Source organism: Lipotes vexillifer, unplaced genomic scaffold, assembly GCF_000442215.2.
Source record: "Lipotes vexillifer unplaced genomic scaffold, Lipotes_vexillifer_v1.1 scaffold593, whole genome shotgun sequence".
NCBI lineage: Eukaryota > Metazoa > Chordata > Mammalia > Artiodactyla > Lipotidae > Lipotes > Lipotes vexillifer.
The window spans coordinates 748,225-763,429 of NW_006773778.1; the positions used below are offsets into that span (position 1 = coordinate 748,225).

Consider the following 15,205-nt stretch of genomic DNA (forward strand, 5'->3'; position numbering starts at 1 on the left):
ACAATTCCAAGCATACAAAACAGTATAAAAACTTTATACTGCCCAAATGATCTCACTATAAACTATAACATTTAGCATATCTATCATTTAACATATTTAGTATTCCCATATAGGTGAGAATAAACATAATACAGTACTTTTTAAACTACTGGTCATGATTCATTAGTGGATTATAAAATTGATTTAATGAGTAGTGACCAGGATTTTCTAATGAAATATAATTGTAGAATGTCCTAGAATAGAAACTATCAGAGAGCATTATATAAGAGGAAGTATGTTTCACAAAACTATGTATACATCCTAATTCACAATGCAAAATATCTTTCTATGAGACACAGTCAAATCAGAATGAAAGTTACTAACATAGAGGGTAAGAGCTAGAATTTTAGATTTTAAAGACTGTTTGGAGCTAAATCCCAGCTTTGCTCTTTACTGGCTCTTTGCCCTTGGGCAAGTTACTAACCGTCTGCCTTAATTTCTTTATCTGTAAATATAGTGATGATAATAGTGCCTATAGTTTAGAACAATGCCTGGGCAATTACAAGTGCTCAACACATTAGCTAGAATTATGTTATTATTTCTTATTCTAAAAGGTCAGGTGTTCAATTACTAGCAACTTTCTTGAAAGTTGGAAGCTTTTGTGTCTTTGTTATTGTATAGACATAAATATTTAATTATAGTGTATGTGTATAGCTATATATGTATAGTTATGTAGAGAAAATATACATGTATATTAGCTATGGTAACATAAATTAGATACAGTACTCATGTTCTTTCAGTACTTAATTTCAGGGCTAAAAATATTTGTATTATTTTTTCCTACCTGAACTCATATTACAAAAGCACATATACACACTCCCATGTAATTCCCAAGACATTTGCGTGCTTACATGCATATTCATATTCTATGTCCCAGGCTAATTGAATTTTCCACATTTCAGCCCCAAGAATCTTAAACTATGCATCACTGTTACTTTGTGCTTTAGAACATAGTGTTCCTTTTGACTCAAAGATCCTTTTATTTGGGACCTATTACTCCTTTAAAACCAAGCTTAAACATAACCTCTATGAAGCCTTTCTTTTTTTTTTTTAACATCTTTATTGGCATATAATTGCTTTACAATGGTGTGTTAGTTTCTGCTTTATAACAAAGTGAATCAGTTATACATATACATATGTTCCCATATCTCTTCCCTCTTGCATCTCCCTCTCTCCCACCCTCCCTATACCACCCCTCTAGGTGGTCACAAACCACGGAGCTGATCTCCCTGTGCTATGCGGCTGCTTCCCACTAGCTATCTATTTTACATTTGGTAGTGTATATATGTCGATGCCACTCTCTCGCTTTGTCACAGCTTACCCTTCCCCCTCCCCATATCCTCAAGTCCATTCTCTAGTAGGTCTGTGTCTTTATTCCCGTCTTGCCCCTAGGTTCTTCATGACCTTTTTTGTTTTTTTTCTTAGATTCCATATATATGTGTTAGCATACGGTATTTGCTTTTCTCTTGCTGACTTACTTCACTCTGTATGACAGACTCTAAGTCCATCCACCATCACTACAAATAACTCCATTTCGTTTCTTTCTATGGCTGAGTAATATACCATTGTATATATGTGCCACATCTTCTTTATCCATTCATCTGTTGATGGACACTTAGGTTGCTTCCATGTCCTGGCTACTGTAAATAGAGCTGCAATGAACATTTTGGTACATGACTCTTTTTGAATTATGGTTTTCTCAGGGTATATGCCCAGTAGTGGGATTGCTGGGTCGTATGGTAGTTCTATTTTTAGTTTTTTAAGGAACCTCCCTACTGTTCTCCATAGTGGCTCTATTAATTTACATTCCTACCAACAATTCAAGAGGGTTCCCTTTTCTCCACACCCTCTCCAGCATTTATTGTTTCTAGATTTTTTGATGGTGGCCATTCGAACCAGTGTGAGGTGATATCTCATTGTAGTTTTGATTTGTATTTCTCTAATGATTAATGATGTTGAGCATTCTTTCATATGTTAGTTGGCAATCTGTATATCTTATTTGGAGAAATGTCTATTTAGGTCTTCTGCCCATGTTTGGATTGGGTTGTTTGTTTTTTTGATATTGAGCTGCATGAGCTGCTTGTAAATTTTGGACGTTAATCCTTTGTGCATTGCTTCATTTGCAAATATTTTCTCCCATTCTAAGGGTTGTTTTTTTGGTCTTGTTTATGGTTTCCTTTGCTGTGCAAAAGCTTTGAAGTTTCATTAGGTCCCACTTGTTTATTTTTGTTTTTATTTTCATTTCTCTAGGAGGTGGATCAAAAAGGATCTTGCTGTGATTTATGTCATAGAGTGTTCTGCCTATGTTTTCTTCTAAGAGTTTGATAGTGTCTGGCCTTACATTAGGTCTTTAATCCATTTTGAGTTTATTTTTGTGCATGGTGTTAGGGAGAGTTCTAATTTCATACTTTTACATGTACCTGTCAAATTTTCCCAGCACCACTTATTGAAGAGGCTGTCTTTTCCCCACTGTATATTCTTGTCTTCTTTATCAAAGATAAGGTGACCATATGTGTGTGGGTTTATCTCTGGGCTTTCTATCCTGTTCCATTGATCTATATTTCTGTTTTTGTTCCAGTACCATACTGTCTTGATTACTGTAGCTTTGTAGTATAGTCTGAAGTCAGGGAGCCTGATTCATCCAGCTCCATTTTTCGTTCTCAAGATTGCTTTCACTATTTGGGGTCTTTTGTGTTTCCATACAAATTGTGAAATTTTTTGTTCAGTTCTGTGAAAAATGCCAGTGGTAGTTTGATAGAGCTTGCATTAAATCTGTAGATTGTTTTGGGTAGTAGAGTCATTTTCACAATGTTGATTCTTCCAATCCAAGAACATGGTATATCTCTCCACCTATTTGTATCATCTTTAATTTCTTTCATCAGTATCTTATAATTTTCTGCATACACATCTTTTGTCTCCTTAGGTAGGATTATTCCTAGATATTTTATTCTTTTTGTTGCAGTGGTAAATGGTAGTGTTTTCTTAATTTCACTTTCAGATTTTTCATCATTAGTGTATAGGAATGCCAGAGATTTCTGTACATTAATTTTTTATCCTGCTACTTTGCCAAATTCATTGATTAGCTCTAGTAGTTTTCTGGTAGCATCTTTGGGATTCTCTATATATAGTATCATGTCATCTGCAAACAGTGACAGCTTTACTTCTTCTTTTCCAATTTGGATTCCTTTTATTTCTTTTTTTCTCTGATTGCTGTAGCTAAAACTTCCAAAACTATGTTGAATAAGAGTGGTGAGAGAGCGCAACTTGTTCCTAATCTTAGTGGAAATGCTTTCAGTGTTTCACCATTGAGGATGATGTTAGCTGTGGGTTTGTCATATATGGCCTTTATTATGTTGAGGAAAGTTCCCTCTATGCCTACTTTCTGCAGGGCTTTTATCATAAATGGGTGTTGAATTTTGTTGAAAGCTTTCTCTGCATCGATTGAGATTATCATATGCTTTTTCTCCTTCAATTTGTTAATATGGTGTATCACACTGAGTGATTTGAGTATATTGAAGAATCCTTGCATTCCTTGGATTAACCCCACTTGATCGTGCTGTATGATCCTCTTAATGTGCTGTTGGATTCTGTTTGCTAGTATTTTGTTGAGGATTTTTGCATCTATGTTCATCGGTGATATTGGCCTGTAGTTTTCTTTCTTTGTGACATCTTTGTCTGGTTTTGGTATCAGGGTGATGGTGGCCTTGGAGACTGAGTTTGGGAGTGTTCCTCCCTCTGCTATATTTTGGAAGAGTTTGAGAAGGATAGGTGTTAGCTCTTCTCTAAATGCTTTATAGAATTTGCCTATGAAGCCATCTGGTCCTGGGCTTTTGTTTGTTGGAAGATTTTTAATCACAGTTTCAATTTCAATGCTTTTGATTGATTTGTTCATATTTTCTATTTCTTCCTGGGTCAGTGTGAAGCCTTTCTTGATTCTTACAAATACACTCTAGCCTCTGTGCTTTCGCTTAATTCTGTTTATTGCTCCACATAGAATTTATTCACTTTACTGTAATCATTTAAATTTATATCCATTCTTCTGGACCACTGGACTCCAAGAGTTTTTATTGTACCACTGTTAAAAGTGGTACAATAAACTATTAAAAGCAAATATCATATATATATGCCATATATGTACATATATGTATATATACACATATATGTATGGCATATATATAACGTATATGCCATACATTAGTACATTATTACTGTACTAATACATACATTAAGGACCTTAGCCAGAATTAGAAATTTTTTTAAATGAGGTAAAGATGAAGTACAAACTTTTAAAATAATTTTTAAATTTTGTATTTTATAAATCATACATTTTAAGATAATTATAAAAATAATTTTATGTATTAATATACAAAAATATCTCATGTATTATAAGTAATTTTCTGAATGCTTAGTTTCAAATGTCTTATCAATTATGATGACTTTGTTCCATATACCATCCTTAGATAATATCTCAAGGAACAATATGCATTTAAGGTGAGGTTTATTGTTATTTTTTTTTCATTTTTAAATTTGTGATTCTTTGTTACAGTATAACTATACTGTCATTGTTATTATGTGGCAAAGAGTTTGTAATGAGAATAGGATGTGTGTCAGCTCTGTCTTTTTCTTATTTACCTGTGCTTGCATTATTAGTATTATCTTTATGATTTTGCAAGACTATGTATTTGATTAGTCATAGAGAAAGCATAGGAAATAATATAAGTATCCATGTACCCACCTCTCAGCTTAAATAATAAAACATTGCACATACATTGGAAGCCCTACAAATGTCATTTTTAGTCTCTTTTCCATTTTGTGAGGACTCATTCAGATACTACGAGTTATCCATAAATCCAGGGCACACATAAAATTTAGTGCATTGAAGGACACAAAAGAACACTAATGAATGATAACACTGCCAACCTCATACACTTAGAACCTCTACTGTTCCTCCAAGATAACTTTGTTTACTGTATGCAATGTATAACCATCTACCTTGCAAACTGACAAAGGTGCCAGTGTCAGTCATATATTACCATAGTAAAGTTTAAATTTCTAATTTTTAGATAATAAATTTAAACTGGAATTTTAATATGTTCTTCCTGTGCAGCAGTGATTTATTCTGGTGCTCTACCACCACCTTTAGAGGTCACTGCTCTAAACTATAAACCCCTCAAAAACAGAGATTTTGTTCAATTCTTTATTGTAACTGTGCCATGCACAGTACATAAAAGAGAAGCTCAGTAGAAGTTTGCCAACTGAATGAAAGAAACAGGGTTTTCTGTGATGTTTGAAGGTAACTTGGAAGTTTACAGTGGGTATATACTGTCTACTCAACTTGTGTAAATTTTGGCATTGTCCTGGCATTTGTTTAAGATTCTACTGTTACAAGAAGAAAACAAATTGTTGAAAATAAGCACAGAAGTCTTTTAGAGCAAAAAAGACAAAACCCTGGATCTGTAGGACAGAAGTACAGTGAGCAGATGAATGTAAGTACAGTGTTAGTAAAAATCTTTATTCAATAGTGAAAAATTGCTTGGAAAACAGAATATTCTTACAGGATTGTGCTTTTCCTGTAAACTGTGCACCACAACATAAATGATATAGCCAAAGCCATTGTGAAGCAGTGCAGACTCTATGCTAGGGGCTTACTGCACTGTACTAATATGCTATATTCTAGTTAGCCTAAATGATCAGTTACTAATGAATATTTTAAACTAACTTTAAGAAATCACATTATTTTACTTATTATTTATACTCAACTCTGGGAAAAAACAGGTTATTCGCAACAGTTATTTAAATATACATTAAAAAATGAAAAAAAAAGAAAAAGAAATTAGAGCCATGGAAACAGGAAGCAAGTATGCTTATCATGAAGACTAATATAGTTCCATGTGTTTAAATATCGTATTGGTATCTAAGCTTCCTGGAAGACATGGCAAGAAGGAAAATAAGGTGTTGCATAGTTGTCAGGGGATATCAATAATGATTTCGTATGAGGTATACTGTATTAAAAGCCATTTTCCATTGAGAATCCTCTATAGAGAACCTTGAAGTTCATAATAGATATATCCCTATTAACAGTCAACAACAAATAAATAAGGAGTTTCATGTGCTGTTTCAAATAGAGATCTTCAATAAAGGTCAAAAGCATAATAATGTTGATTTAAAAATTAGTGGATGTAATTCTGTGAGAGCTAAGTAAATGTGACCTAAATATGATATTTTCTAGAGGTCTAGCATGATCCAAGGGTTGAATTTAAAATATTAAAAAATCTTGGGGACTTCCCTTGTGGCGCAGTGGTTAAGAATCCGCCTGCCAATGCAGGGGACATGAGTTTGAGCCCTGGTCTGGGAAGATCCCACATGCCACAGAGCACCTCAGCCCGTGCGCCACAACTACTGAGCCTGCACTCTAGAGCCTGCGAGCCACAACTACTGAGGCTGAGTGCTGCAACTACTGAAGCCCGCACACCTAGATCCCATGCTGTGCAGCAAGAGAAGCCACTGCAATGAGAAGCCCACTCACCACAATGAAGAGAAGCCCCGGCTCGAGGCAACTAGAGAAAGCCTGCATGCAACAATGAAGACCCAATGCAGCCATTAATTAATTAATTAATTAATTAAATTTTCAAATATTAAAAAATCTAGATGGATAAGTGAATAGCATTTCACTTGAAGTTTCTACCTTAAATACCACTTCTGATTTTTAATAGAACTGGAAATAGAGTGTTTTATGAAGAATTTATACTCCACGTCAAAGGTTGAGGGTCCTATTATTTGCATACTGTAGAAACTATTGATTTTTATATAGAGGATTATTAATATGAAGAATTATCAACAGTGATTTAATTTTATCAGCAAAACAAGTCATTTGGATTTTTATTTATGTAAATATAGTTGTCTCATTACCAATATATTTTTACTGTTTAATAACAAACTTAATTACAAACATTACTTCCTGATTACAAATAGAATAATGCCTAAGTCCTTCCTTTTAATTTCCATGTTGTCCACATCAAACATCTCAAAATCTATAAAGTGAACAAATTTTATCTTTATTTTTTCTTTATTTTTATTAATGTACATTAAATTTAAAAGTAATGTGTAGTTATAACAAAAATTGAACAAATTAAATTTTAAATGCCATTATTAGTGCCCTTTCTAAATTCATCTTTATTTTTCTGTGTCTTATTCTGTTCTTTTGTGTCTTGCTCCTTTGCATTCTATCTCGCTGTCTTTAGAGTCCACTTCTATTCTTTCCAGAAGCTTCACTTCCACTTTCACATAATACACATCTTCCACTCACACACCACTTATACATCTACCAAAGTCTTGTTAGCTTTAAAATAGGTCAGTGTTCCTGAATCAAAACAAAGTTTTGAAGTTTTTTTTTTTTCATCCTTGTTTTGTTTTGATATTTGGTTTGGGATTGGGTTTGATTTTGTTTTTACTCAAGAGCTTAAACAAGCATTCAGTTACTATAGCACCGGCCCTGTCACCTTGTATTAGGAAATATATTTTATCACAATGGATTTTTTCCCAGCCACTACTTCTACATGGAGAGAATCTAATAGGGGTTAGTGAAAGACAGATAAAGCACAATTGCCACTTTGTGCCAGGGTCTCAGTCCAGGTTGTCTCAAGTCTATAATGGAGTTTACGCAAGGCTATGAGAGCTATCGAAGCAGGGCTGTTGAAGAAACCCGCATCGGTTACTCTTCAAATTAGACTGAACAAAAGCTAGGTATAGTCATAGCCAGGCAATTTTATCTAAGGAAAACAGTCAGTTCTTAAGAGAGGAACAGAATGGGGGTAAAGAATCAAAGTAGACCATATCCAAGGAAGGAGAGTTGGTATCACTCATAGTATTGAATGGGAGTGCTAATTGCCAGTGCTCTGATATTTTTCATTTCCCAGTACTGTGCAACATCGAGGCAGCTATTTCTATTTTAAGTTTTGTCACCTAAGACACTTACCTGTCCTTGGCATTAGCCATAATCAGAGGCTTTTGGCTACTATCAATAATTGTGACTTACCCTTACAAGGATAAACCAGCCTTAAGGTAATTTTTTACCTTTCCTTTAGTTAGCACTTCTGATTGCCACCCAACTTACTTCCTTCTTTCAAATGTCCAAGACAATATTGCAAACTGAAAATTTACCAAAATCTACATAAAACATTTTTCTAATCTTTAGGCCTCATAGAAAGGTCTTATTCCCATAATTCTTGATTTCTGCTCCAAAAAAAAGAAAATATATATTATATGAACAGAGATAGCTGAAAATATAAACAGCAAGTAAAAGTCTGCTAAGTCAATATATCATTAATTTTAAATATGGAATTATATTCTGATTCAATATTCTATTTTATAGAATTTTGGACAAAGTGTCCAGCTAAGTTCAAGTGAGCCAAAACAAACCACAAGGGCTACTTCTAATATTGAAGAAGGTATGTTTTAGTTTAAACAGTTTCCTCTTAGCTTTGTTCCCAATGATTTCTTTTTTGTTGTTCTTATACATATTTTCCCAAGTACTTACATATTACATGACTGTTAAATGACCATCTGGGGACCTGAGTTCTCCTCACCCTGTACATTTAGATTGTTGCCAGTTTTTTTATTTATTCTAAATAGTAATGTACTGAACATCTATCTACAATGTTTTTTCCGACTTTTCAATTATTTCCATACTTAGATTCCCAGAATTAAAATTACAGTACTTGGCATTAATTGGCACCCAATTAATATTTGTTGAATGAAACTCTGTATTAAATGAGTACTGGATCAAAGGAAATAAACATTGTTAGAGGTTTTTATACATATTCCTATAGCATTTTCCTGAAAAGTATTATCATTCAAAATTCATCTGGGGTGTATGCCAACTTGAGGTAGAATCAATTCTATTATTTACTTATAAGACAAAGAAATGATATATTATTAGTTTTTATTTGTACATCTTTTATTAATAATAGGCTTAATTGTTTTTTTTGTTTGTTTATTTTTGGCTTTTTTGCGGTACGCAGGCCTCTCACTGTTGTGGCCTCTCCCGTTGCAGAGCACAGGCTCCGGACACGCAAGCTCAGCAGCCATGGTTCACGGGCCCAGCCGCTCTGCGGCATGTGGGATCTTCCCGGACCAGAGCACTAACCCACGTACCCTGCATCGGCAGGCAGACTCTCAACCACTGTGCCACCAGGGAAGCCCTATATATTTATTTTGATGAATTATTTCTTCATATTATTTTTCCCTGTAAATACTGGAGTTTTAGTATTTTCTTAATCATTTCTGAGAACTCTAAATATCAAGGATTCTGATCCTTATGTTAGTTACAAATGTTTTTACCACTTTACTATGTGCATTTTATTCCACTTATGTTTTATTTCTACATATAGAAGTCTTACTTTACATTTTTTCATTCAATAAATAATTATTGAGAGCCAGTTTCCTGCCTGCAACTAAATATTTTGGATATACAATAATTAACAAAACATACAAAAGTCTTGGCCTTCAGAATTTAAAATCTATTAGGGAAGTCTGACCTTAAATAAACATGTTTTTAGTCTTTTCTTAGTGATTTGTCCATTACTCAAAGAAATTTCCCAATGCAGAAAATTAGAAATGTTTCTTTTCCTCTAGATTATTTTAATGGTTTGATTCATTAAATTTAATTCTTTAATGTCTTTGGAATTTGTCTGAATAGATGATGTGAAGTGATGCTCCAAACTGATTATTTTATAAACAACAAACTAATTTATTGATTCATCTTTCCCTTCTCTCAAGTCTTTGATCATATGTTCTTTTATTGAATTTGGTTAGTTTCTAGGCTTTCAATTCTGTTCAGCTGATCATCTAATTTTCTAAAATTTCCATAAGGTCCTTTTCTCTTACTTTTATTTATAACTCATCATAATTGCTATTATAAAGACAATCTACTTCACCTTCTCCTTGAACTACCAATAAATAACAAAAGCAAAACAGAAATAATCTACATATACATAATGTATTTTTTTTCCTTAGTTCAGGTAACACTCGAGAAATTATTACCTCACTGCCATCATTTTGAGTATTTTTTTTTTTAATTAGAAATGGGAAAATGGTAGCTATAGAAGATCCTGGTAAATAAAATGCAAAGTAACAAAAGATTTACTAGGTTTCTGTTTGTGAAATGAATACATACAGACATATGTCAGTTAAGTATGTATAAGGGCTAATCCCAAAGATAAAAAGGGATCAAAGAATAGTTAATGTAAAGTTTCTATAGTTTCAGGCAGTACTTCTGAATTTTTGATGGCTGAAAACCTAGTGAAAGCTTCAGTGCCTGAGGATGAAATTCTAACTGTCATGAATAGCAAGCAGCTACAGAAATCAAATATGACTTTAAATAAAACCCAGCAATTTAACATCTGTGCACTATCAGCTGAAGAACAAAAGATCCTACAGTCCCTTAATCATCTCAATGCAAGGTTACACTGTAAGTATGGAAGAACACCTTTTGTAAGAAATGTTGAATTTTATACTTAAACAATTTTAATTTAAAATTTAATTTAAAAATTGAAAATAAAAATACAAAATGTATCCAGATTATCACCTACTTGAATCAAGTATATAACAAAACTTTATTTGAATATACCATACTATTTCGGGTATACTGTACTCATTTCACTTATGCTGATGCCAATTTCATTGGCAGCCTTAACAGTCTTTTGGAAATGTTTGAATAGACTTCATTTCAGCAGTGTGACAGGCTATCTGTACTGACCATCCATCAAAAACAACCATAAATTCAGGACTAAGTACTTTAAAAATCTTAAATATAGCAAAGAGCTGGTAAGAATATAAGAAATTCTTAAGACCAGGAAGTAAATATAAATAAGAACCTAGAATGATAAGGAGAGTGCTGCTGCTAGCTTTTCTCTTGAGAACATTTAACCCATAGAGTGAAATTGAGCTTTGCTTTTCATGGCCTCACAGAAAAATGGGAACAGAAGACAAAATCCATGGCCTACTTAAGATGAGTAGCCTCGTAGAAGATCCTCCCACCCTAAAGTTGGGCCTCCCAAAGAGCTACGTCTTATACAGACTTACACTGCCAGAGAAACAGAGAGAGGGGTAAAAAGAAAAAAAAAAGCTTACATAACTTAAGTTTCAGTATTAAGCAGATGAGGGGAGAAGACATGCAAGCTTTTTTCACCTCTCTGCATGTATGTCTGTGTAGGATGTAACTCTTGAAGAGGTTTTGTCAACAGCAGTCTCTTACTAAAGGAAATTCTAAAGAATATACTTCAGCAAACCAAAAGTAATCTCAGATGGACAGTCTGAGAGGGTAAATTTGAACATTGTATAAAACAATAAATGTAATTTAAAAGTAGTATGTGGCTCAAAGAGAAAACAGAATTTAAATACCTATCAAAAATAATACATAAGTTGGAGAACATAAATGGTGTTAAAGTGTGCTAGGATTCTTGTATTATTATGGACATGAGTAAAGAGGTTAACTTTAGATGTTGATAAATGAAGCAGGTCTATGGTAATTACTAAGGTCACAACTAAAGAGTCAGAAATAGAGTATACAAATTCCAGACTCAGAGAAAGAAAGTGACATGCAAAAGAAAAAAATCACATCAAACCAAATTAACACAAGAAAGGAGATAAAAATAATCATAGAAGAGATAGGATAAAAGGAAAAATACAAATACTATACTATAAGATGGTGTATACAAATGTATATAATAAATGTAAAAATATATGTGTATTTTCATATATACAGTATTCATATATAATGCATATATATAAATAAATGTGTATTTTCTGTGTGTGGGTATATATTCCACTTCTGCCTAAAATATAGAAAATTGGAATATAGCAATCGCACACTAAGGGTAAGAAAAAGCAGATAAACAACAAAAGTATAGATTTTCTTAAACCCATTAGAGAGCTGACGTTCCAGCACAACCAAGTAGCCTGACATCCAAGGAAAGACAGGAACTTCCAAGGAGATACATGACATGACAATTGGCTCAACTGTGGCTGAATATGGGAGAAAAAAAATGCCAGGCTCCATACAAGCTGATATTAGGAATTATGCATATATTTTTAGCAAATTGCTCAAGGATAAATGTGAACTATTGTGAGAACATAAAACCCCCAGGAGCCTAGACACTCTTCTTGTTCACACCACTCACAGATTCTTCTTTATGAACCTATACTGTGTGTTCATGAGAAAAAGAGGGGGCAGAACAAGAAACCAGAGAAATCCTCTCTCAGTTGTGCAGGCTTGGAAAAGGGGAGCAGCCACCACTGTAGGAATGATATGAAGCCCCATGCAGAACCTTCTCTCCTACAGAATAAAGGTCAGAGGCAGCAAACTTCGTTGATTGCCCCCCAGGGCACAAATGAAGACTTACTCCGGGTAGGGAAAAGGTAAAAGAAGTAAGCTTCTACTTCTGGAGAAGGGGCAAGAAAGAGGCATGGGCCCAGATTATTAGAGGTGTGCTGCTATAGGAGGAGGGATGCAAAATTGTCTTGCACAAAACCTGCCAAAGATACAAGGCAAAGTTGACTGCCATGGGAAGGAGGAGCAGGATGACTAAGAAGGAATACAGGGCATGCCTAAGACAGCCTCGACCAGGACAACAGAAAAATCCCCCTACTCCCCGACCACAAAGCCAGCAAGTACCAAAACACAATAGAAATCAGCTGGAGAAAGGCAAGGGCATAGAGAGAATCTAGTGATATTATGCAGACACACAGGAAGGCCAAAAGCTGAAAGTAGAGCAGGAAAATCGAAGGAAAAAAGCTTCCATGACTCCTGCAGAAGCATAAAATAACACTAGAGGATTTTGAAACCATTGGTATACTGAAGGTAACCATAGCAACAATAAAACCCAAACCTAGCTCAATTCCTAAGTTGATTAACTACACACACACACACACAGAGACACATACACATACATACACATACACACACACATACACATACATACATACACACATCAATTGCCTAACAGAAAAGACATGCCCATTTCCAGGCACAAACACTATTTACCTCAGTATCCACTATTCTAAACAAGAAGTCCAACATTCAATCAAAACTTACAAGACACAGAAAAGCAAGGAAAAAAACTCTGTCAAGGGACAAAGCAATTAACAGACTGAGACACAGAGATGACCCAGATGTTGGAACTATCAGATAGGTAATTTTAAATAACTATGACTTATATGTTAAAAGGTTATAGTGGAAAACATGGACAACGTCGGAAAGAGTCTACAAACATGGACAGATACAGAATTTCAGCAGAGAGATGGAACCCATACAAAAGACTCAAATAGAAATATGAAAAATAAGAACACTGAAACAGAAATGAATAATGTATTTTATGGGCTTGTCAGATTCAACAGAGATGAGGAAAGAATCATTGAATTTGAGGATAGGTGAGAGAAAATTTCCAAACTGAAACACCAAGAGAAAAAATAGTTTGAGGGGAAATACAAGAACAGAGGATCTAAGAGCTGTGGGACAATATAAATCAGTCTCACAAATATGTGATTGGGATCCCAAAGTGAGAAATTGCAGCCTTTTTTGCTGGGAGAAGAAGCTACTGATTGGGTATAGGTAAAGCCCCTCTGACATGAGGTGAGAACATGTTTGTGGGTCCCAGGTAACGATGAAGAACTTCTGGAGTCATTTTGAGACTTCATATTGTAACAATTGGATACCAAATGGAAAGAAATTAAATTGAACCCCTACCAAATAACATACATAAAAGTCAGTTACAAGGTGATTAAAGATTAAATGTGAAAGAAAATATATAAAGCTTTTAAGAGATAATATAAGAAAGTATTTTCTAGCCTCAGGGTAAGGAAGGATTTCTTAAGGAGAGTACAAGGATTAAAATCCATAGAGGAGAAAAATAATAAATTTAACTATATTAAAATTACAAACTTTTCTTCATATCAAAACATCATTAAAATAATGAGAAAACAGGCCACAAAATAAGAGAATATATCTATAATACATAGGAAAAAGACCCTTGTCCAAAATATATAAAGAACTCATACAGGGGGAGAGGGAGAAGATGGCGGAAGAGTAAGATGCAGAGATCAGCTTCCTCCCGACATATACATCAGAAATACATCTACACGTGGAAGAACTCCTACAGAACACCCACTGAAAGCTGGCAGAAGACCTCAGACCTCCCAAAAGGCAAGAAACTCCCCATGTACCTGGGTAGGGCAAAAGAAAAAAGATAAACAGAGACAAAAGAATAGGGACGGGACCTGCACCAGTGGGAGGGAGCTGTGAAGGAGGAAAGGTTTCCACACACTAGAAAGCCCCTTCGCGGGCGGAGACTGCGGGTGTCGGAGGGGGGAAGCTTCAGAGCCGCAGAGGAGAGCGCAGCAACAGGAGTGCAGAGGACAAAGCAGAGAGATTCCCGCACGGAGGATCGGTGCCAACCAGCACTCAGCCCCAGAGGCTTGTCTGCTCACCCGCTGGGGTAGGAGGGGGCTGGGAGCTGATGAGGCTCGGGCTTCGGTCAGAGCGCAGGGAGAGGACTGGGGTTGGCTGCATGAACACAGCCTGAAGGGGTTAGTGCACCACGGCTAGCAGGGAGGGAGTCCGGGAAAAAGTCTGGACCTGCCGAAGAGGCAAGAGACATTTTCTTCCCCCTTTGTTTCCTGGTGCGTGAGGACTAAGAGTGCTGCTTAAAGGAGCTCCAGAGATGGGCGTGAGCTGCGGCTAACAGTGTGGACCCCAGAGAAGGGCATTGGACACTAAGGCTGCTGCTGCAGCCATCAAGAAGCCTGTGTGTGAACACAGGTCACTATCCACACCTCCCTTCTGGGGAGCCTGTGCAGCCCGCCACAGCCAGGGTCCTGTGATCCAGGGACAACTTCCCCAGGAGAACGCACGGCACGCCTCAGGCTGGTGCAACGTCACGCCGTCCTCTGCCACAGGCTTGCACTGCATCCATACCCCTCCCTCCCCCCGGCCTGAGTGATCCAGAGCCGCCAAATCAGCTGCTCCTTTAACCCTGTCCTGTCTGGGCAAAGAACAGACACCCTAAGGCGACCTATATGCAGAGGCGGGGCCACATCCAAAGCTGAACCCCGGGAGCTGTGCGAACAAAGAAGAGAAAGGGAAATTTCTCCCAGCAGCCTCATGAGCAGC

General features: G+C 35.8%; 1 protein-coding gene across 1 annotated transcript in view; it reads left to right on the forward strand.

The window, feature by feature from the left end:
* The window catches only part of CEP126 (centrosomal protein 126), a 111,379-nt gene that overhangs the window by 82,637 nt on the left and 13,537 nt on the right, over nt 1–15,205 (forward strand). Inside the window, 3 exon segments of the mRNA XM_007448563.1 lie at nt 5,413–5,525; nt 8,411–8,486; nt 10,298–10,507. Coding sequence (XP_007448625.1) covers nt 5,413–5,525; nt 8,411–8,486; nt 10,298–10,507 — 399 coding nt within the window.